Genomic DNA, 23,720 nt, shown 5'->3' with positions numbered 1-23,720 from the left:
CCACTGTGTGAATAGCAGCTGGAAGTCATAGAACTTGCTTGGTGCCACCAATGCAGGGTCCAGGAAGGATGACAGTACTCTTTGCACATCGACCCATATGCAAAACTCTACTAACTTTTTCAAGTTTAGTATAGCTTAGGGAAAGGCTAGAGAAGCATTGTTTATCCTTTACTGTTGAGTCCCCATTTGGAGAAAGGTCTCCATCACGTCCTGTTCTTTGGCAGAGTTAGGAGGACACATAGTAAAGTGATCATTCATAGTTTACAGCTGTCAGCAGAGTAGGAATGAGGGTTTAAATCTCGATTAGGCAAACCATCTTATGGGAAAGGGGCAATTTCTTTAAATTCCTGTTGAGTTTCTGGGACAAAAAGTTAGGAAAAAACAATGTTAAGTGGACACAAACAGCAGTAAAGATGATGTGTCTAATTTCTTCTCATTCAACTGCAAAGCAAAAATATAAAATTTGGCTGAAGGAACGTATCTTCTCATTAACTCGGCCTCATTCCTCTGCTCTTCTCAATACACCTCCAAGATAACACTATTAGCATATAGAAAATGCTCAAAACAGTTTTATGAATAGGTAAAACACTGTCAACTAAACTTTAATACGAAACAAAAATTGTGAAATATACATTTTAGCCTTTTAAAAAGTTAGGTACTCATACATTTGTCAATATTATGGGTCGATTAACCTTCTGATTCGATAGTTTTATGGAATTGGAAGAGAATCGGTGCTGCAACATGGCCACCCAATCAATTTCCACCTGGAATTGGTCGAAAGAATTGATTAGAAATGGTGGAAAATCTTGGTCACAAGGGCTCAATCGGCTGCATGTTGGTAATGACGTTAGGTATCGCGAAGACTGACAGACCCCTGGCCAGTGTCCCCCCGAGTGTAAGTGTCACACCCATGCCTGTGTGCAGTGTTAAAGGCTCACCTATCCACCAGGGTGACTCATGGCAGGCGGTGGCACTTGGACGATTTCTAATAGATTTCATGCTGAAATCTATTGGAAATCTATGTGCAGTGGGTGGGCAGGCAATCCATCCCTCTCTGATCAGATTTGATCATAGAGGGATGTATCTTATGGTTGACCGGGCCAAACATCAAATAATACATGACCATCTTAAAAGCTCTCTTTATCAGAGGGAGAACAACAGGCACTTAAAGAGGAACTTCAGTTTTGGAGACTATCATACAATACGATTATATGACATAATTGATGTGTAGCACAAGTTCCATGGCCACTATTGTGTCACAGGAGCACAAGAGATCACTGATATTTCACAGGAACCTCAATGGCTACTATATATGGGATCCTGAGTGACCACCAGGGCCGGATTTACCAAAAGCACTGTAGGCACGTGCCTATAGGTGCCTCCTCGTTAATGCAGAGCGTAAATAAGAGGTTGCGCACCAAGCTCTCTGCATTCCACTGATGAGATCTCCCTTCAGTTGGGGGCACCACTAGCTACTTAATAATGAGGATACCTAATGCTAAGGGACACCTGTAGCTATGACGGGCAAGGGAAGTAAGGGAGAAGTGACAGCTGGGCCAGCCAGCTCACTTGTGTTGCAGTTTGACAGGGGTTTGAAGGTTCATGGAGGGCGAGGTCTAGGGAGCCAGGACATCTGGGCCTAAAGGCTCCTGTGATGTAAATCCGGGCCTGGTGACCACTGACATGTCGCAGGAGCTTCCATAGTCACTTGTGGTGTCACAGTTTTCTCAATGGCCCCAGCCATCTCACTGGAATCTGAGCAGCCACTGATGTAGCAGGAGTTCCATAGTAAACTCATCACTGTAGATAAACCAAATCGATCCCTTCCATAAGGGACACTCCACAGCATATAATTTCATTTTACTTGAATGTAACTTGAAGCCAGGCTCTCAGCAAACAACATCCTGGACCCTCTACAATCTGGCTTTAAGAAACACCCTAGCTGTGAAACAGCCCTCATCCAAATCTGTAACGATCTGCTCATGGCAAGGGACAGAGGGGAATGCTCCATCCTAATCCTGTTGGATCTCTCAGCGGCTTTTGATACAGTTGACCATGAAATCTTGCTCAACAGACTGCAGGAGTGCTGTGGCATCAGTGGCTCAGATCGTTCTTGACTGACAGAACACAGAGAGTATCCCTAGGACCTGTTATGTCCAACCTTGCACCTCTAAAATTTAGAGTGCCCCAAGGATCAATCCTATTCCCTCTATTATTTGCAATCTACATGCAACCACTTGGTACAATTATCCAACAACATGGCCTGACGTACAACTGCTATGCAGATGACACGCAGCTATACCTATTACTCAAACCTGGTGGAACAGACCCTACTCCGAAAATAAATTCTTGCTTCGCTGAGCTACAGGCATGGATAAATGACAGCTGGTTGAAAGTGAATGCTGACAAAACTGTGGTCCTTTTTGTCCAAAGCCAGCGCTTGGCATCAAAACAGCTCTATCCTAAATCAACACCGATCAGGATTGAGAATTCAGACATAAACAGCTCCGACCTTGTGCTTGTGACCTTGGTGTGCTAATTGATGGGGAATTGAGCTTCAGAAAATAAATCTCGACTGTAGTCAAATCTTCCTCATTTCAGCTGAAGAACATTACAAAAATTAAAACCCCAGAAAATCTTCCAACCCTAGTTCACCTCTTCATCACATCACGGCTGGACTACTGCAATGCCCTCCCCAGGCCTCCCAAACAAGGACCTGTGTCACCTGCAATTAGTACAGAATCCTGCTGCCAGATTGCTAACAAACCAGCCTCGCCACTATCACATTACACTGATTCTTCGCTCACTGCACTGGCTACCTGTAAAATGGAGAATACGCTTCAAGATTGGACTGTTGACAATCAAATCCCTGCACAATTTGGGCCCTGGATACATGAAGGACTTGCTGAAATTGCACCACACCTCACACAACCTCAGATCAGCAGGTTCCATAAACTTGGTCACTTCCAGAGTGCACCTCAAAAGCTTTGGAGCCAGAGCTTTCTGTCATGCTGCCCCTACCCTTTGGAACTCTCCTTCCGTGGGGTTATTCAACTCCACACTGAAAAGCCACCTGTTTAGCCGGGCGTTTCCCGACTTATAGAGTTCTTCCTCCGTACCACAATTTACCAATCAATCAATTATTGGTCTGAGCCATGCTTATGCGCTTTGAGTCTCACAGGAGAAAACCGCTTTACAAATGTTATTTGTTGTTGTTACTACACCATAAAGGAGGGTAACGATTTCTCGTTCCCCTGATCATCTTTTTGTTTTAAAAGTATCCTCTAGCCTCGGCTCCGTAAGATGGACTTCGTTCTTCTTTATTAGAAATTAGGTTTTATATGACTGCATAAGGCAATTTATGGTAAAGTTTTTTTCCCCTTGGTTTTGTAATATAATCTAAAAGTGATGGAAAAAGGCTTCCTGTACTGCATGCCTTGGAAAAGTTATGTATCTCTTTTCACCCCAGGTAAAAACAGATTGACATTCCTGTGTGCTGACATTATGCTGCAGCGATGACTGGTCTGAGTTCATTATGGCAAGAGTCTCGGAAAAGAAAGATAAATTACCTACAAATGAATTCTGTTGCCATGAGACAGCGTAGTGTTTGCAGTGCAACGTGCGCCCTCCAGCTGTTACTTTATCAGGTCTTATCACCGAGGCCTGTCTCTACACATCCTGCATTATCTCTCAGCACAGTATCAGACTCGGGATATAAGTGTGGAGTATCACAAGGACCACTGGTGGAGTATCACAGGGACCATCGCTGGAGTATCACAGGGCCACCGCTGGAGTATCACAGAGCCACCGCTGGAGTATTACAGGGACCACCGCTGGAGTAAAACAGGGTCCACCGTTGGAGTATCACAGGGACCACTGCTGGAGTATCACAGGGAGCACCGCTGGAGTATCATAGGGACCACCGCTGGAGTATTACAGGGACCACCGCTGGAGTATCACAGGGACCACCGCTGGAGTATCACAGGGACCACCGCTGGAGTATCACAGGGACCAATGCTGGAGTATCACAGGGACCAATGCTGAAGTAAAACAGGGACCAATGCTGAAGTAAAACAGGGTCCACCACTGGAGTATCACAGGGACCAATGCTGGAGTATCACAGGGACCACTGCTGGAGTATCACAGGGACCACCGCTGGAGTATCACAGGGCCACCGCTGGAGTATCACAGGGCCACCGCTGGAGTATTACAGGGACCAATGCTGGAGTATCACAGGGACCACTGCTGGAGTATCACAGGGACCACTGCTGGAGTATCATAAGGACCACTGCTGAAGCATCACAGGGACCACCACCGGAGTATCACAGGGACCACCACCGGAGTATCACAAGGACCAATGCTGGAATATCACAGAGACCACCGCTGGAGTATCACAGGGACCACCACTGGAGTATCACAGGGTCCACCGCTGGAGTATCACAGGGACCACCGCTGGAGTATCACAGGGACCACCGCTGGAGTATCACAGGGACCACCGCTAGAGTGTCACAGGGACCACCGCTAGAGTGTCACAGTGACCACCGCTGGAGTATCACAGGGACCACCGCTGGAGTATCACAGGGACCACCGCTGGAGTATCACAGGGACCACTGCGGGAGTATCACAGGGTCCACCACTGGAGTATCACAGGGACCAATGCTGGAGAATCACAGGGACCAATGCTGGAGTATCACAGGGACCACTGCTGGAGTATCACAGGGACCACTGCTGGAGTATCATAAGGACCACTGCTGAAGCATCACAGGGACCACCACCGGAGTATCACAGGGACCACCACCGGAGTATCACAAGGACCAATGCTGGAATATCACAGAGACCACCGCTGGAGTATCACAGGGACCACCACTGGAGTATCACAGGGTCCACCGCTGGAGTATCACAGGGACCACCGCTGGAGTATCACAGGGACCACTGCTGGAGTATCACAGGGACCACCGCTGGAGTATCACAGGGACCAATGCTGGAGTATAACAGGGACCAATGCTGGAGTATTACAGGGTCCACCGCTGGAGTATCACAGGGACCAATGCTGGAGTATCACAGGGACCAACGCTGGAGTAAAACAGGGTCCACCGGTGGAGTATCACAGGGACCACCGCTGGAGTAAAACAGGGTCCACCGCTGGAGTATCACAGGGACCAATGCTGGAGTATTACAGGGTCCACTGCTGGAGTATCACAGGGATCAATGCTGGAGTATCACGGGACCAATGCTGGAGTATTACAGGGTCCACCGCTGGAGTATCACAGGGACCAATGCTGAAGTATCACAGGGACCAATGCTGGAGTAAAACAGGGTCCACCGCTGGAGTATCACAGGGACCACTGCTGGAGTATCACAGGGACCACCGCTGGAGTATCAAAGGGACCACCGCTGGAGTATCACAGGGACCACCGCTGGAGTATCACAGGGACCACCGCTGGAGTATCACAGGGACCACCGCTGGAGTATCACAGGGTCCACCGCTGGAGTATCACAGGGTCCACCGCTGGAGTATCACAGGGACCAATGCTGGAGCATCACAGGGACCAATGCGGAAGTATCACAGGGACCACTGCTGGAGTATCACAGGGACCACTGCTGGAGTATCACAAGGACCACTGCTGGAGTATCACAGGGACCACCACCGGAGTATCACAGGGACCAATGCTGGAATATCACAGAGACCACCGCTGGAGTATCACAGGGACCACCGCTGGAGTATCACAGGGTCCACTGCTGGAGTATCACAGGGACCACCGCTGGAGTATCACAGGGACCAATGCTGGAGTATAACAGGGACCAATGCTGGAGTATTACAGGGTCCATCGCTGGAGTATCACAGGGACCAATGCTGGAGTATCACAGGGACCAATGCTGGAGTAAAACAGGGTCCACCGCTGGAGTTTCACAGGGACCACCGCTGGAGTAAAACAGGGTCCACCGCTGGAGTATCACAGGGACCAATGCTGGAGTATTACAGGGTCCACTGCTGGAGTATCACAGGGATCAATGCTGGAGTATCACAGGGACCAATGCTTGAGTATTACAGGGTCCACCACTGGAGTATCACAGGGACCAATGCTGGAGTATCACAGGGAGCACTGCTGGAGTATCACAGGGACCACCGCTGGAGTATCACAGGGACCACTGCTGGAGTATCACAAGGACCACTGCTGGAGTATCACAAGGACCAATGCTGGAGTATCACAGGGTCCACTGCTGGAGTATCACAGGGACCAATGCTGGAGTATCACAGGGTCCACTGCTGGAGTATCACAGGGTCCACTGCTGGAGTATCACAGGGTCCACCGCTGGAGTATCACAGGGACCAATGCTGTAGTATCACAGAGACCACCGCTGGAGTATCACAGGGACCACCGCTGGAGTATCACAGGGTCCACCGCTGGAGTATCACAGGGTCCACCGCTGGAGTATCACAGGGACCAATGCTGGAGTAAAACAGGGTCCACCACTGGAGTATCACAGGGACCAATGCTGGAGTATCACAGGGTCCACTGCTGGAGTATCACAGGGACCACTGCTGGTGTATCACAGGGACCACCACTGGAGTATCACAGGGTCCACTGCTGGAGTATCACAGGGACCAATGCTGGAGTATCACAGGGTCCACTGCTGGAGTATCACAGGGTCCAACGCTGGAGTATCACAGGGACCAATGCTGGAGTATCACAGGGACCACCGCTGGAGTATCACAGGGACCACCGCTGGAGTATCACAGGGACCACCGTTGGAGTATCACAGGGTCCACCGCTGGAGTATCACAGGGACCAATGCTGGAGTAAAACAGGGTCCACCGCTGGAGTATCACAGGGACCAATGCTGGAGTATCACAGGGTCCACTGCTGGAGTATCACAGGGACCACTGCTGGTGTATCACAGGCACCACCGCTGGAGTATCGCAGGGACCAATGCTGGAGTATCGCAGGGACCACTGCTGGAGTATCACAGGGACCACTGCTGGAGTATCACAGGGACCACCGCTGGAGTATCACAGGGACCACCGCTGGAGTATCACAGGGACCACTGCTGGAGTATCACAGGGTCCACCGCTGGAGTATCACAGGGTCCACCGCTGGAGTATCACAGGGACCAATGCTGGAGTATCACAGGGTCCACTGCTGGAGTATCACAGGGAGCACTGCTGGAGTATCACAGGGACCACCGCTGGAGTATCACAGGGACCACTGCTGGAGTATCACAAGGACCACTGCTGGAGTATCACAAGGACCAATGCTGGAGTATCACAGGGTCCACTGCTGGAGTATCACAGGGACCAATGCTGGAGTATCACAGGGTCCACTGCTGGAGTATCACAGGGTCCACTGCTGGAGTATCACAGGGTCCACCGCTGGAGTATCACAGGGACCAATGCTGTAGTATCACAGAGACCACCGCTGGAGTATCACAGGGACCACCGCTGGAGTATCACAGGGTCCACCGCTGGAGTATCACAGGGTCCACCGCTGGAGTATCACAGGGACCAATGCTGGAGTAAAACAGGGTCCACCACTGGAGTATCACAGGGACCAATGCTGGAGTATCACAGGGTCCACTGCTGGAGTATCACAGGGACCACTGCTGGTGTATCACAGGGACCACCACTGGAGTATCACAGGGTCCACTGCTGGAGTATCACAGGGACCAATGCTGGAGTATCACAGGGTCCACTGCTGGAGTATCACAGGGTCCACCGCTGGAGTATCAAAGGGACCAATGCTGGAGTATCACAGGGACCACCGCTGGAGTATCACAGGGACCACCGCTGGAGTATCACAGGGACCACCGTTGGAGTATCACAGGGTCCACCGCTGGAGTATCACAGGGACCAATGCTGGAGTAAAACAGGGTCCACCGCTGGAGTATCACAGGGACCAATGCTGGAGTATCACAGGGTCCACTGCTGGAGTATCACAGGGACCACTGCTGGTGTATCACAGGGACCACCGCTGGAGTATCGCAGGGACCAATGCTGGAGTATCGCAGGGACCACCGCTGGAGTATCACAGGGACCACTGCTGGAGTATCACAGGGACCACCGCTGGAGTATCACAGGGACCACCGCTGGAGTATCACAGGGACCACTGCTGGAGTATCACAGGGTCCACCGCTGGAGTATCACAGGGTCCACCGCTGGAGTATCACAGGGACCAATGCTGGAGTATCACAGGGTCCACTGCTGGAGTATCACAGGGACCACTGCTGGAGTATCGCAGAGACCACCGCTGGAGTATCACAGGGACCACTGCTGGAGTATCACAGGGACCACCGCTGGAGTATCACAGGGAACACCGCTGAGTATTGATAGGGATTTCGTAGGTGAATTAATGTTTGATCCCTTTTTGTACACTTAGAGAAAAATATCTTAAGATATTATAGAACCACTACTGCAAAAAAATGTATAATTTAAAATAAGTACAAATAAGAAGTACCCTGACTAGTCCAGGCATGGGCAACCTTGGCCCTCCAGCTGTTAAGGAACTACAAATCCCACAATGCATTTGCCTTTATGAGTCATGACTGTGGCTGTCAGACTCCTGCAATGCATTGTGGGACTTAAGTTCCTCAACAGCTGGAGGGCCAAGTTTGCCCATGCCTGGACTAGTCCAAAACCGGTCAGATCTGGCAGATTTACACTACCAAACTGTATGGGAGAAGGAGTACCCAAGATACAAGGTAAAGTGTGCGACCCGATGCCATATGGGCCACAAATCCAACAGAAGTGTTTATGGTCACAGCATCAAGACAAACATGGATTTACAATACATACTGTAAGTGACAGAGACATAGGAAAAAAGTAATTTATAGTTAATTTTACTCTGGGAAAAATTTACATTTACAAGTGTGTTTTTTTTCGCAATAGTTGTCCTTCAAAATGGGGGTCTGAGGAAAAAGCAACATCGTTACAACCCATATCACGGTTTCCTAAATCAGTTTGTTTCATGGGTCAGACCACAATGGACAAACAGACATGTAGATGGATCCATTCAGATATGTGCTGAAATATCCATTCCTTCTGTTGTATGCATTCTAGTGTTACGCTGGGAATACACGTTACTTTTTTTTGCGAAGAATCGTTCCGATAGATGCCTTCGATGTTAAAATTCCGATATATCCGATTTTCCGCTCGATTCTGTTCCGCTCGATTTCTCATAGAAGTGAATGGAAAAAACACAAGAAAAACGAGCAGAAGATAAGAGAAATGAGCAGAGAATCGTATGGCTAATAGATCATGTGGCGAATTCGAAAAACATAACGTGTATTCCCAGCATTAGACGACCGGCACAATCGTTTGAGATATCGGACAAGTCACAGATAGCATGGAATGAATGACAAGTCTGCTGCAACAGGCTCAACAGAAGTGATGAAAACAAGGGGGTCATTCCATCAGCTATGTTGTGACCATTCATGGCCCAAGCTCATTCTAGTGTGAATCCAACCTTACTTGCCATAGAAGAAATTACGGTAATTCCTTTTCAGTTTTTGTCACCAGACAGAATTGTCAGTCAGAAGGGATGCCTTTAAGTGTACCTGAGGTGACATGTGACATGATGAGATAGACAGGTGTATGTACAGTGCAAAAGTAATCCTCAGCAGGCTTATCTAGAGGCGATGTGAAGGCTGGCAGGGAGGGACACTCTGTGCTGAACTTATCCAGGATCTGAGGTAGCCTTCCTCTCCTGAATATCAAAAGTACTATTAGGAAAGTATCGTGGTCCAGAGAGTCAATATTACAGGTGCAGTAAGAGTAGACAATGGGTTGATTTGGAGATGGCTGTAAGTGGTGTGACAGGAAGCAGGAGATTTGGGCGCATGAGACAAGTGGACAAAAAGGGCGCCCCATTCACTCCCATTATAAATATCGTTTAATGGGCGCCCAACAGGGAAAAAAAGGCGCCGGAGATTATTAACGTTTTACAAACGGCGCCCGGAGATTTTTAAGGTTTTATAACTGTGCTTGTGATGATTTAACTTTACAAAATGTGCCCGTGACGAATAACGTTTATAAAGATACTAAATCACTATTTGTAAAACATTAATAAAATATTATTATCCACCCCAAAAAATTATTTACATTTTTTTATTTAAATTTTTTATTTATTAATGTTTGTAAAACATTATTATCCATAGGAGGTCTTAGGTTTAGGCACCACCAGGGGGGTCTTAGGTTTAGGCACCACCAGGGGGGTCTTAGGTTTAGGCACCACCAGGGGGGTCTTAGGTTTAGGCACCACCAGGGGGGTCTTAGGTTAAGGCACCACCAGGGGGGGTCTAAGGTTTAGGCACCACCAGGGGGGTCTTAGGTTTAGGCACCACCAGGGGGTCTATGGATTAGGGATAGGTACAGGGAGGGTTTTAAACAAACGTAATTATAAGTTTCAGTTTAGAAACAAGGAAGATTAACGTTTTAAGAATTGCCGATTTCATACACATTATTTAATGATTTATAAATTCTTAAAACACTATTTGTAAACGAAATTCTACACAATATTTTTATAAACGATAAAACTGCTTATCGTTTACACCACGCGCCCTTTTTTCCCGACGCCCTTTTTTGATGTACGCGGTGTGACATGGGAGGAATCTATGGGACAAGGAGAGTGGACAAGATCCCCTCTGGCTGACAACCCACTTAGAATATTTACATGGATAAGGTGGGTCCTTTGACTTCTAATCAGAGCCTTCATCTGCTTCTTGTATATATACTGTAGGATGTAAAGTCACCACTGAACACTATAAAAGTGTGATTTCATAAAGTGATAAAAAGAACCATGAAAACACAGGATTTAGCTAAAAGAGGGTGGGTGTATACGTATAGAAGAGCTAGTGACATGGAACGAATTGGAAATCTTCACTATGTACACAATTTGTAAAAAAAAATTAAAAAAATTACACACTTACTTTGTTAGAAGCATCTTTAAAGGGAACCTGTAGTGAGAGGGATATGGAAGCTGCCATATTTATTTCTTTTTAAACAATACCAGTTGCACGGCAGTCCTGCCGACCTCTTTGGCTGCAGTAGTGTCTGAATCACGCACCTGAAACAAGCATGTGGCTAATCCAGTCAAAGTTCAGATGGGGCAGATGGGACACAGAGGCATGTTTGCTGCTCTATGTAATGCCTCTGTGTCCCCTATGAGCCACTCTCAGCCCACCCTGCTCCGCACTGTGACCCCCCAAAATTGCAGACAGTCAGCTTGTTGGCAATCTAAGAGGGTAAGAGGCGTTTTTTGCAGGAGAGGCACTCCTGCAACACACCCCCTTTGGGCGTCAGGAACGCCCCTTCCCTCCTCTCATTGGCCTTTCACAGCATCATGACCCCTGATCCCGGAAAGTCAAACTAAGCCATTAAAATGGACCAGAGATGGCATATTAAAAAGATTTGTTACTGACCTGTGCTTCCTCCAGCCCCGTGAGCAACCCCATGAGTCCCACGCCATCCTCACGAGTGCCTCTGTTCAGCCGCAATGGCCCCCGGTAATCAGGCTCAGTCGCTCCAGTTGGCTCTTCTGCGCATGTTCTGTGCAGAAGAGCAGACTGGCGTGACTGAGACAGATTACCGCGAGTGATTGCGGCTGAACGGAGGCACTTGGGACTCGGAGGACGGCGTGGGACTCGTCCTTGCTGGGGCTGGAGGAAGCTTCGGGTAAGTAACAAATCTTTTTAATATGCCGTCTCTGTTTACTTTTAACCACTTGAGGACCCACCCTTTACCCCCCTTTAAGGACCAGCGCTGTTTGTTGTGATCTGTGCTGGGTGGGCTCTGCAGCCCCCAGCACAGATCAGGGTGCACGCAGAGCGATCAGATCGCCCCCCCTTTTTCCCCCCTATGGGGATGATGTGCAGAGGGGGTCTGATCGCTCCTGCGTGCAGGCATGTTGCGGGGGGGCACCTCAAAGCCCCTCTCCGCGGCGACATTCTCCCCCTCCCTCTCCTACCTTTCCCCCCCCGGTGATCCGGACTGCACAGGACGCTATCCGTCCTGTGCAGCCAGTGACAGGACGTCCCCTGTCACATGGCGGCGATCCCCGGCCGCTGATTGGCCGGGGATCGCCGATCTGCCTTACGGCGCTGCTGCGCAGCAGCGCCGTACAATGTAAACAAAGCGGATTATTTCCGCTTGTGTTTACATTTAGCCTGCGAGCCGCCATCGGCGGCCCGCAGGCTATTCACGGAGCCCCCCGCCGTGAATTGACAGGAAGCAGCCGCTCGCGCGAGCGGCTGCTTCCTGATTAATCAGCCTGCAGCTGGCGACGCAGTACTGCGTCGCTGGTCCTGCAGCTGCCACTTTGCCGACGCACGGTATAAGCGTGCGGTCGGCAAGTGGTTAAGGGCTTCAGGAGCATCAGGGAGCAGCAGTGATGGATGCTACCTGATCTTACTCGTCCCTTGTATCAGGTAATATGTTGTTTTTTGTTTTTCCAAGAAAACGGCAGCTCAGTTTCTCTTTAAATAAATAAAGATGTCAGCCTCCATATTCCTCTCTCTTCAGATGTGTTTTAATATGTGTTAAGAGACCTAGGAAACAAGTGATGGACTTGATAACGTATAAAATTCTGATATAGAAACACACACACACACACACACACACACACACACACACACACTCTCTCACATACACACACACACACACACACCACACACACACACACACACCATACGCACACGCACACACACACACACCACACACACACACCATACGCACACACACACACACGACACACACACCATACACACACCATACGAACACCATACGCACACACACACACACCATACACACACACACGTATCTATGCGTGGAGAATTTGGGCCATCTGTATACATGCTGAGATCCTCTACCACACAGTTCCCCAACCCTGTCCTCAATGCACACCAACAGTACATGTTTTGCAGAAAACCACAAACATGCACAGGTGAGGTAATTAGTGTCTCAGCAGAGCTGATTAACTACCATGCACTACTATGCACTGTTGGTGGGCCTTGAGGGCAGGGTTGGGGAACACTGCTCTACCAGATTGCTCAGAACACTATGCATAAGGAAAGTGTGAAAATGTAATCTACAAGAGATAAAACGACAACCACATATCAATACTAGAAAAACCTAAAAAACGAAGAGTGAGATTTACCTCCAGCCATGTTGAGAACAGCATCGAAAGCCGGACGGACCTCTTTTCCAAGCTGCTCGTACACACGCTCCCCCAACAGCGGCCCAACATCTGGAGGAAAAATCATTAGTTGGTAATTATTACTACAATTAAAATGTCAACAAACATGTCTATGAAAGGTTTACTCCAACAGCAAATACAGTAAGTGACAACGACAATGGAAACAGCTCTAAAAGAAAGCAGTATCACTAATAGGAATGATCCTCTAGATTCCCCTACAGGGAAATATCTTGTTTAGCCATTGCCCAGTTAACTTTAAAGTGGACCTGAACTCAAAACTTCCTCTCTGCTCTAAAAGATAAGCAACAGCATAATAACCGTTAAGGAAAAAACATTACTTTGTTACAGCTGATACCACCCCTGAAATAAATCTGTACTTTTTCAACTTCCTGCTTTCATGGAAGCAGACATATTGTTACCATGTTTTGCTTTAAAAATCATCTTATCCGCCTTGTCTGCCGTGGCAGTCATGTGAGATCGGATTACAACTTGTGATTTGACACAAATGAGGAGGAATTAGACAGGCTACACTCTCTAAATACATACAGGGTGCATTTCTCTATGTTTTGCTTCTGTCCTGTGCAAGAGTTCAGGTCCACTTTAAGGGCCACTATGTTGTCTCTGCAACCCCACCTCCTTTTCTGATGGACAGGCAACTGAAATTAGGAGGCACAACTGTCCAATGAAATACAGGACAACACAGACTAATTTGCTGACAACATGCAGTTCCCCATTCTTAGTCCCCAGGAGTATTCAGGGGTAAGGGGCTCCATCACAATTTTGCTGGTGGGCTTTAGGCTTTGAAGTTACGCCTTTGATAGTAATGACAACTAAACTGAGAGGGATATGATGGCCTACTTATTTCCTTTTAAACAATACCAGTTGCCTGGCAGTCCTGCTGATTTTTCAGGCATCAGTAGTGTTTGAATCACACAATTGAAACAAGCATGTGGCAAATTCAGTCAAACTTGAGCCCAACTTCTGATCTGCATATGCTTGTTCAGGGTCTATGGCTAGAAGTATTAAATGCAAACGATTAGCAGGACAGCCAGGCATTGTTTAAAAGGAAATAACTATGGCAGCCTCCGAATCCCTCTTAGGTCAGTTGTCCTTTAAAGGGAAATGCTGCAAAGCTAAGCAGTAGGGGCGCTCATGCAGCCTATATTTAACTCTGTCAGTTCTGCTGCACAGGCAGTTATGCTGTATCTTACATCCATTGTGACTATACTTACTATTGATCTCTGACAGCGCTCTGTCCTTGGTGGCGTTGAACTTGTTCAGCAAATAATCAAGTTGCTGGAAAACATGAAACATGTTTTATACTCAACCCTGAACCACACATGTAAATAAGGACACTACCCCGTTTCCCTGAAAATAAGCCTTAGCATGACTTTTTAGGATTTTTGAGTATGCTCTAAATATAGGCTATACTGCAAAAATAAACCCGCATTACAGTTCATTAAAAAGTAAATTCAGAGTGTCCAGGCAGCTACAGTATACATGTAAAAGTGTTAACTCAATTGGCAGTAGAAGGCAGCAGGACAGATAGACTCTTCACCAAGAAAAGCAGATGCTCTCAAAAGAATCACACTCAATCCCACCAGAGCCAAAACAATAAGGCCGCGTTGCCACTGGCGCCAGGCAATGCTTGTGTAGCGCAATTCCTGTAGCTGTCCCACGCAAGTCTATAGGGATTTGGAAGCGTTGTCTGGTATTCTGAAGCAGTGCTTAAGTTTTTCTTTCATGCATCCGAGAATTCGGTATGACTTTTGTAGGCTGTGATTCTGGATCTATGTGCGTGAATTTGGGCAAAATCAGCTCTAGTGGAAACGGGGCCTGGCAGGTTGGAAACTTGGCAATTGCCAAGCTCTCTGTAAATGTGGATTGTTGTACATGTCAAAAAGGAAACCGGAGTTAATTAAGAGGAACTCATGATGGAGTTTATGGTTTGGAAAGGTATGGTGATGTTCCAGAATGATGATGATGATGATATGACTACATTTGATTTTTATTTATTTATTTTTTTGTTGTTGTCCAAGAATACATGTTGATTGTAGCTCATTGAAAAATAAGTCATTCTGAGAAGTATTAATGCATTCTTGGGAGCAAAAATCAATATAGGACCCGGGCTTATTTTTGGGAAAACACGGTATTAATAGTTAATTGAATGACAATTACCTAACCTCAAAGGAACAAACTCCAGCTCCAGGAGTTGATGCCAATTGGCATCAGGCGGTCCTGGAGCTGCCGCCACAGTTACGCTCATTGGTGTGAGGCGGTCGTTAGATAGTTAAACCACCCTCCATGTCATGTTCGTTAACCCCCTCCATGTCACTTTCATTAACCCCCTCCATTTCATGTTCGTTAACCCCCTCCATGTCACGTTCATTAACCCCCTCCATGTCATGTTCGTTAACCCCCTCCATTTCATGTTCGTTAACCCTCTCCATGTCACGTTCATTAACCCCCTCCATGTCACGTTCATTAACCCCCTCCATGTCACGTTCATTAACCCCCTCCATGTCATGTTCGTTAAGCCCCTCCATGTCATGTCCGTTAACCCCCTCCATGTCACTTTCATTAACCCCCTCCATGTCATGTCCGTTTACCCCCTCCATGTCTTTCATTAACCCCCTCCATGTCATGTCTGTTAATCCCCTCCATGTCATGTTCGTTAACCCCCTCCATGTCAGGTCCGTTAACCTCCTCCATGTCACTTTCATTAACCTCCTCCATGTCATGTCTGTTAACCCCCTCCATGTCATGTCCGTTAACCCCCTCCATGTCATGTTCATTAACCCCCTCCATGTCATGTCCGTTAACCCCCTCCACATCACGTTCATGAACCCCTTCCATGTCACGTTCATTAACCCCCTCCATGTCACGTTCATTAACGCCCTCCATGTCATGTTCGTTAACCTCCTCCATGTCACTTTCATGAACCCCCTCCATGTCATATCTGTTAATCCCCTCCATGTCATGTCCGTTAACCCCCTCCATGTCATGTTCGTTAACCCCCTCCATGTCACGTTCATTAACCCCCTCCATGTCACGTTCATTAACCCCCTCCATGTCACGTTTATTAACCCCTTCCATGTCACGTTCTTTAACCCCCTCCATGTCATGTTGCCCAACACGCTCCATGTCATGCTGTCAAGTGATTTGATGTTTTCAATAAAAGGTTTAAAAAAATGTTTGCAGTTTTTAGGGATATCCTTCGGCTGGAGGTACCTTCATGTTCTTGTGCACACAGAAAACTCACAGGGGTTATAGTGAAAGCCCTATTTATCCCAACTCCAGTGACTCAGGAACATGAAACACTACATGAGAAAGCATTGTAGTGAATACTCAACAAATGTGAACTGACGGTGACACCTGCTGGTAATTCCAGGATATGCAGTGCATCTAACACTGAAGTGTAATAAAGGGTTTATTCAATAAGGCATATAACAACTGTTATAGGTACAATACTCTATAGCAAATGGATTAATCTCTCAATTGTTGTGACTGTAGTAATCATCTCCTAGCGTTTTGTCAGTAGAGATGGTAAATGAGATACAAATAAATTTTACTTGCATTCAAATGTCATGTAAATTGTAGGCAGCTTGAAATTGGACCAAACAGTTGTGATTGGTCCATGTTTAAGCTGCCTACAATTTACATTAAATATGAATGCAAGTAGAACCAGAAAATGCTGCTCTAGGCTAAGGCCCAGTGCACACTGACCGGTTTTTGATGCGATCCGCCGGCCACATCCGCCTGTCAAACCGCTCGGTTAATGTATCTCAATGGGCTGGTGCACACCGGCGGTTTGAGGATTGTAGCAAACCGCAAACCTGCCTCCTGCTGCACATTTGCGGTTTGCAGAAGCGTTTCTGCCTCAATGTAAAGTATAGGAAAAACGCAAACCGCTCTGGAAAACGCTAGATCAGAGCGGTTTTCCAGGCGTTTTTGTTACAGAAGCTGTTCAGTAACAGCTTGTACTGTAACAATTTGTGTAATCTGCTTTACAAAAATGCACCCAAAACTGCTAGGTTTGTTTAGAAATCCACTCTAAACATGCCTAGAATCGCTCTGAAATCTGCTCCCAAAACGGCTAGCGTTTTGCGGATCTGCTAGCGGTTTTGGTGTTCACTGGGCCTTAGAAAGCAAAGTGCAATGCTACCATTGTACTAAAATTATTTGAAATTGACTACTTTCATACAGGTGAAAACTCCTGAGCGGTAAGCCTGACACTGTGTCGGGCATGCCGCTTTAGGGATTTTGTTGACCTCAGGAGTCCACTGCTATAAAACTATGTGCTGGTATGGATACATATGATGTTAGCTAGCACTAACATACCCCCCGATTGCCCAGAATCCCCCCGATCCCCCCGCTTATACATTACCCAGCCTGGCTCCAGTGATCGTTGCAGTCTCCCCGCACATCTCCGGTCTTATCTATGGGGAGGATCATATATGACGTCATGCGCAGACCCGATCCTCCCCATAGATAAGACCAGAGATGTGCGGGGAGGCTGCGCCGATCACTGGAGCCAGGCTGGGTAATGTATAAGCGGGGGGGATCGGGGGGATTCTGGGCAATCGGGGGCTGCCGGCCACATGTACTAGCTAGCCTAGTGCTAGCTAACATCATATTTATCCATAGCAGCACATAGCTTTATAGCGGTGGGCTCATGCTAGCAAAACCTCCTGAGCGGCATAACGCTCAGGAGGTTAATAATTGAACTTAAAAGGTTAAACTAATATATGAAAGAGGAACCCTTTGCAGGTGTTTTTGATTAATTAGCAGATTAGCGACTGACACTTTGAGCCTAGAATATGGAACGTTTTCACAATATTCTAATGGTCTGAGAGTTTGATTTTGGGGTTTTCCTAGACTGTAAGCCATAATCATCAAAATTATAACAAATAAAGACTTGAAATATCTCAATTTGCATGTAATGAATCAATGTCATTTGTTAGTTTCACATTCTAAGTTGAATTACTGAAATAAATGAACTTTTGCACAATATTCTAATTTTTTGAGTATTACCGGTGTGTATATACATACATGCGTTATTCTATTAGCAGGTTACATTACCATGGGAGTGTCGCTCAGCAAGGTTTTCAAGTCCTTAAAGTTGCTTTGTACCAACTTCTTCGATCCTCGAATCTGGTTAGTAAGGTTCTGATTTGCAGCAAATGCACAAAGGACCCCCAGGCTGTTGTGAATTGGGTAACCGGATCAGGAAAAGATACGTAAACAAAAGGAAAAGTTGTAACAATGCCGTGTTTATTGTTATTGTGATTATTAATCCAAAGTATAACATTACAGAACAATGACATAGCAATTATAAAACCAATATAGTACATACTGTATCAAATAAAACAGTGCAAATATATAACGAAATCAATCTTATAACTAGAGATGGGACGAATTCCAAATATCCTCAAATTCCGAAAAGAGTCTCAAATCTTTTGAATCTCACGAATCCTGTACATAAGAATTGTTTACAGTCTAAGTCGAACTACAATTTTTAAATGTATCACACAATTCTTCTGTACAGGATTCACAAGATTTGAGACTCTCTTCGATATTTGAGGATATTTGGGATTCGTCCCATCCTTACGTATGAAATAAATAACATATATAATAATATCTATAAAAATATAAAAAAAAGAAAATAAAATATTTACAGTAGCAAGAAAAAGTATGTGAACCCTTTGGAATTACAGGTAGTCCCGACTTAAGAACGCCCGACTTACGAACGACACGCCGATACGAACGGCATGGATTTTGTGTTGCCATGGGAACAAGTCAAAAAATAAATTTTTCAAATCGGATTGTAGTTTTAAAAAATTCAAAGAAAAAATGGCTTTTAAACTTCTATAAGCAGGTACAGAGGGCAGAGGTGACATAGAGGGGGACACTGAAGGCACAGAGGAGGTACAGGGGACAGAGGTGGCACAGTGTTCCGACTTAAGAACAGATTTAGGTCCCTATCTCGTTCCTTAACCGGGGACTACCTGTATATGGATTTCTGCACAAATTATAATAATAATAATAATCTGAACATTTGTATATCGCTTTTCTCCTGTCGGACTCAAAGCGCTCAAGAGCTGCAGCCACTGGGACGCGCTCAAGAGGCCACCCTGCAGTGTTAGGGAGTCTTGCCTTGAACTCCTTACTGAATAGATACTTGACCTAGCCAGGATTTGAACCCTGGTCTCCCATGTCAAAGGCGGTGCCCTTAACCAGTACACTTTCCAGCCACTCATTTATAGACAAATTGGTCATAAAATGTGATCTGATCTTCATCTAAGTCACAACAATAGACAATCACAGTCTGCTTAAACTAATATCACACAAATAATCAAGTTTTTACATGGTTTTATTGAATACACCATATTAACATACACAGTGCAGGTGTAAATAGTATGTGAACTCCTAGACTAATGACATCTCCAAGAGCTAATTGGAGTGAGGTGTCAGCCAGCTGGAGTCCAATCAATGAGATGAGATTGGAGGTGTTGGTTACAGATGCCCTGCCCGATAAAAAAACACACACCAGTTTTGGGTTTGCTTTTCCCAAGAAGCATTACCTGATGTGAATGATGCCTCGCACAAAAGAGCTCTCAGAAGACCTATGACTAAGAATTGTTGACTTGCATAAAGCTGGAAAGGGTTATATAAAAGTATCTCCAAAAGCCTTGCAGTTCATCAGTCCACGGCAAGACAATTTGTCTATAAATGGAGAAAGTTCAGCACTGCTGCTACTCTCTCCCTAGGAGTGGCCGTCCTGTAAAGATGATTGCAAGAGCAAAGCACATAATGCTCAATAAGGTGATGAAGAATGCTAGAGTGTCAGCTAAAGACTTACTAAAGTCTCTGGCATATGCTAACATCCATGTTAGTGAATCTACGATATGTAAAACACTAAACAAGAATGGAGTTTATGGGAGGATACCAAGAGGAAGCCACCGCTGTCCCCAAAAAAACAAAACATTGCTACACATTTAAAGTTTGCAAAAGAGCACCTGGATGTTCCACAGCAGTACTAACAAAACATTCTGTGGACAGATGAAACCAAAGTTGAGTTGTTTGGAGGAAACACCCAACACTACGGGCATGATCCACAAAGCTTTTTCACCTGTGTTCCTCTGTTTTCACCTTATCTATGTTACTTTTTTAAACTCCCAAAGAGAAAACATATAATATAATTAAAGTGAGAAAAGTAATATTGAAATTAAGTTAATTAGGAGCAACTTACTTTGAGTGATTATTTTGCTTGTAAATGTGCTGAAAGGTTATTTTTATGAATCAGGTGATAAATAAGTCACTTATGAGAAGTTTTGTGAATAGAGCCTTATGTGTGGAGAAAAACAGGCACAGCACACCAACATCAAAACCTCATTCCAACTGTGAAGTATGGTGGTGGGGGCAACATGGTTTGGGGCTGCTTTTCTGCATCAGGGCCTGGACGGATTGCTATCAAAGGACAAATTAATTCTAAAGTTTATCAAGACATTTTGCAGGAAAACTAAAGGCCTTCTGTCCACCAGTTTAAGCTCAGCAGAAGATGGACGTTGCAACAGGACAACCACCCAAAGCATAGCAGCAAATCAACAACAGAATGGCTTAAACAGAAGAAAATACGCCTTCTGGAGTGGCCCAGTCAGAGCCCTGACCTCAACCCAATAGAGATGCTGTGACATGATCTCAAAAAAGCGATTTACACCAGACATCCCAAGAATATTGTTGAACTGAAACCATTCTGTAAAAAAGTAAGGTGAAGAATTATTCCTGACCATTGTGCAGGTCAGATCTGCAACTACAGGAAACGTTTGGTTGAAGTTATTGCTGTCAAAGGAGGTTCAAGCAGTTATTAAATTCAAAGATGCACATACCTTTTCCACCTGCACTGGGAATGCTTACATGGCGTGTTCAATAAAAAACATGGAAACATTTAATAATTTGTGTGGTATTAGTTTAAGTTGACTGTGATTGTCTATTGTGACTTAGATGAAGACCAGATCACATTTTATGACCAATTTGTGCAGAAATCCATCTAATTCCAAAAGGGTTCACATACTTTTTATTGCTACTGTATTTATTCAATTTTATTTTTTTACTTTTGTAAATCATAGTAAAAGCAAGTACAGCATGCCCGGTATCTATAGATTTAGGACACATTTTAGCATTTGGGACTTAAAGGGACCCCGAGCTCAAAATAAATAATAAAATAGTACTCACCTGGGGCTTTCTGCAGCCCAGTGTAGGTCGGGACGTCCCACGCCGGCGTCCTGGCTCTTCTCCCATCACCTCTTCAGAAATGGCTGGCGGCGGCATCCGGGCGACACTGGGACGAGTGTCGGGCTCCTCTTCCGTAAATGTCATTTGCTGACGTCACACGCCGGCTGCCTTGCGTCATCACGGCGGCCGGCGTGACTGTACGCGCATGCGCGGTTTAATCACGCATGCGCCGTACGATCACGCCGGCTGCCGTGATGACGCGAGGCAGCCGGCGTGTGAGGTCAGCAAATGACATTTACGGAAGAGGAGCCCGACACTCGTCCCAGTGAAGAGGACTCATAGCATTTTAAATATATTGACATTTATTTACTAACCTCACTACTGATATACTGTATGTATGTATGTATGTATGTATGTATGTATGTATGTATGTATGTATGTATGTATGTATATATATATATATATATATATATATATATATATATTTATTTATTAGGTACATATGAAATATTACAACTGGATGTTTTATTTAGTGTTACTGAGTGTGTACTCAGTTTGATTTGACATGCTGCGCAATGATATTGTTTTATACTTTTATTAAAGGCATTTTTTACATTGGAACTGGATATGATCACTGATGTTCTGAGTGATACATATTTGTGAATGCGAGATTGCCACCTGAATCACGGTGGTCTACATCTGGTGAGCCTTTTTTACCTCTAGGGTAGTGGGGATCACGTGTGGACACTGTTATCACTCACACCCGCACCGTGGAGTATTGATGATTATTGAATGGTTATACAGTATCACACTATGTGGAGATGTTGTTCTAGGTTTCTGGAGGAGCGTGCAGTGGAGTGCATAGCACCAGAAGGATTTTGGATGTTTTATTTAGTTTGAAGCTCCATGTTCCCACATTTGCCTATAGGGCCATCATTAAGGTTTGTTTCTGTGAAGCTCCATCCCCCTGATAGCATCATTTACTGTGATTGGTTGTCTGCACATCTGTCCTATGATACACATCCTGCCCATCCTATTTGTCCCATCAGAGCCACCTCATGCCATGTCTGAGAGTGACCACTGTCAGATGAGCCTGCATGAGATGGACCCCCGACAAGGGAACAGGAAAAAAGGGCACCAGCTGAGGGGGGACAAAAAGGGCGCCGCCATAGACTCTAATGCAATTATCGTTAATACGGTGAAAACAGCAGAAAAAAGGGTATCCGATAAATATCGTTAACAACATCAGAACATTACAGTTTTTGAAATATGTTATCGTTTTAGAAGCTTGCAACATTATAGTTTTTGTCATATTATTTTGTTTGTATTTACAGATTTTAGGTTATAAAAGACATTATTGTTTCGGTGCAAAAGGGTGTTTCTGCAGAGGGAGAGGTTAGGGCTAGGCAACACCAGGGGGAGTGGTTAGGTTTAGGCACCACCCAGGAGGTGGTTAGTTTTAGGCAACACCGGGGGGGAGGGTTATGGTTAGGCAACACCGGGGGTGGGGGTTTAGGGTTAGGCACCACCAGAGAGGTGGTTATGGTTAGGCAACACCGGGGGGGGGGGGGGGGGGGGTTAGGGTTAGGCACCACCGGGGGGGGGTGGTTATGGTTAGGCAGCACAGGGGGGGGGGGGGGGTTAGGCGCCACCGGGAGGGTGATTATTGTTAGGCAACACCGGGGGAAGTTAGGGTTAGGCATCACCGGGGGGGGGGGGGGGGGGGGTTAAGGGTTAGTCCCACCAGGAGAGTGGTTAGTTTTAGGCGCCACCAGGGGAGGATTCTGTGTGAGAGTAGGGTTGGGTTAAGCTGTGTTGTTGAATTACGTATCAATTTTTAACGTTAATATATTTTGGTTATTATCTCCCGTCTGTTTTTAAAACTGTACTTATCGTTAACCAAGTTTGACAACAATGTTTATCGTTATTAAGATTACGTTATCCACCGGCGCCATTTTGTTATCCAGCCGGGCCCTTTTTTTCTGGCGCCCTTTTTTTATGCACACTCCGACGGATGCACCAGAGCAGCTGAACTGCATTAAAACATGTATAGATACTTAACAGCACAGTAGCTGTCTCTAACCTCATACAATGCTGCTTGCAATTGCTGAGGTCAATTTATTCCAGTTGTTTCAGGTCATGTTAAAATTAAACAGATGAGATAAAACACTTGTATCTATAACCCTTATCCTATCCAGTGTAAAAAAAAAAAAAAAAAGTTATGCTCCGCCAGTAGGTGTCCGTCAGATTCTTTGCCATTTTGACATGTATTCCCTTGATTAATACTATACACTTCAA

The 23,720-nt window shown here is 45.8% G+C and overlaps 1 protein-coding gene across 13 annotated transcripts in view; it reads right to left on the bottom strand.

Moving 5' to 3' along the window:
- PROM1 (prominin 1) overlaps positions 1 to 23,720 on the bottom strand; it is a 290,410-nt gene that overhangs the window by 124,044 nt on the left and 142,646 nt on the right. For all 13 annotated transcript variants that reach the window (XR_011030564.1, XR_011030551.1, XR_011030552.1 and 10 more), the window contains 3 exons: positions 18,270 to 18,390; positions 14,420 to 14,483; positions 13,149 to 13,238 (listed from right to left, as the gene is read on the bottom strand). Coding sequence is in view for 4 of the 13 variants with exons in the window: in XM_068277815.1 (XP_068133916.1) it covers positions 13,149 to 13,238; positions 14,420 to 14,483; positions 18,270 to 18,390 (275 nt within the window). In the remaining 9 variants the exon portion in view is untranslated. The remainder of the gene's footprint in view (positions 1 to 13,148; positions 13,239 to 14,419; positions 14,484 to 18,269; positions 18,391 to 23,720) is intronic.

Source organism: Hyperolius riggenbachi, chromosome 1 (assembly GCF_040937935.1).
Source record: "Hyperolius riggenbachi isolate aHypRig1 chromosome 1, aHypRig1.pri, whole genome shotgun sequence".
NCBI lineage: Eukaryota > Metazoa > Chordata > Amphibia > Anura > Hyperoliidae > Hyperolius > Hyperolius riggenbachi.
The sequence above is the reverse complement of the archived record's forward strand: the minus strand, read 5'-3'. Positions and strand labels throughout refer to the sequence as shown.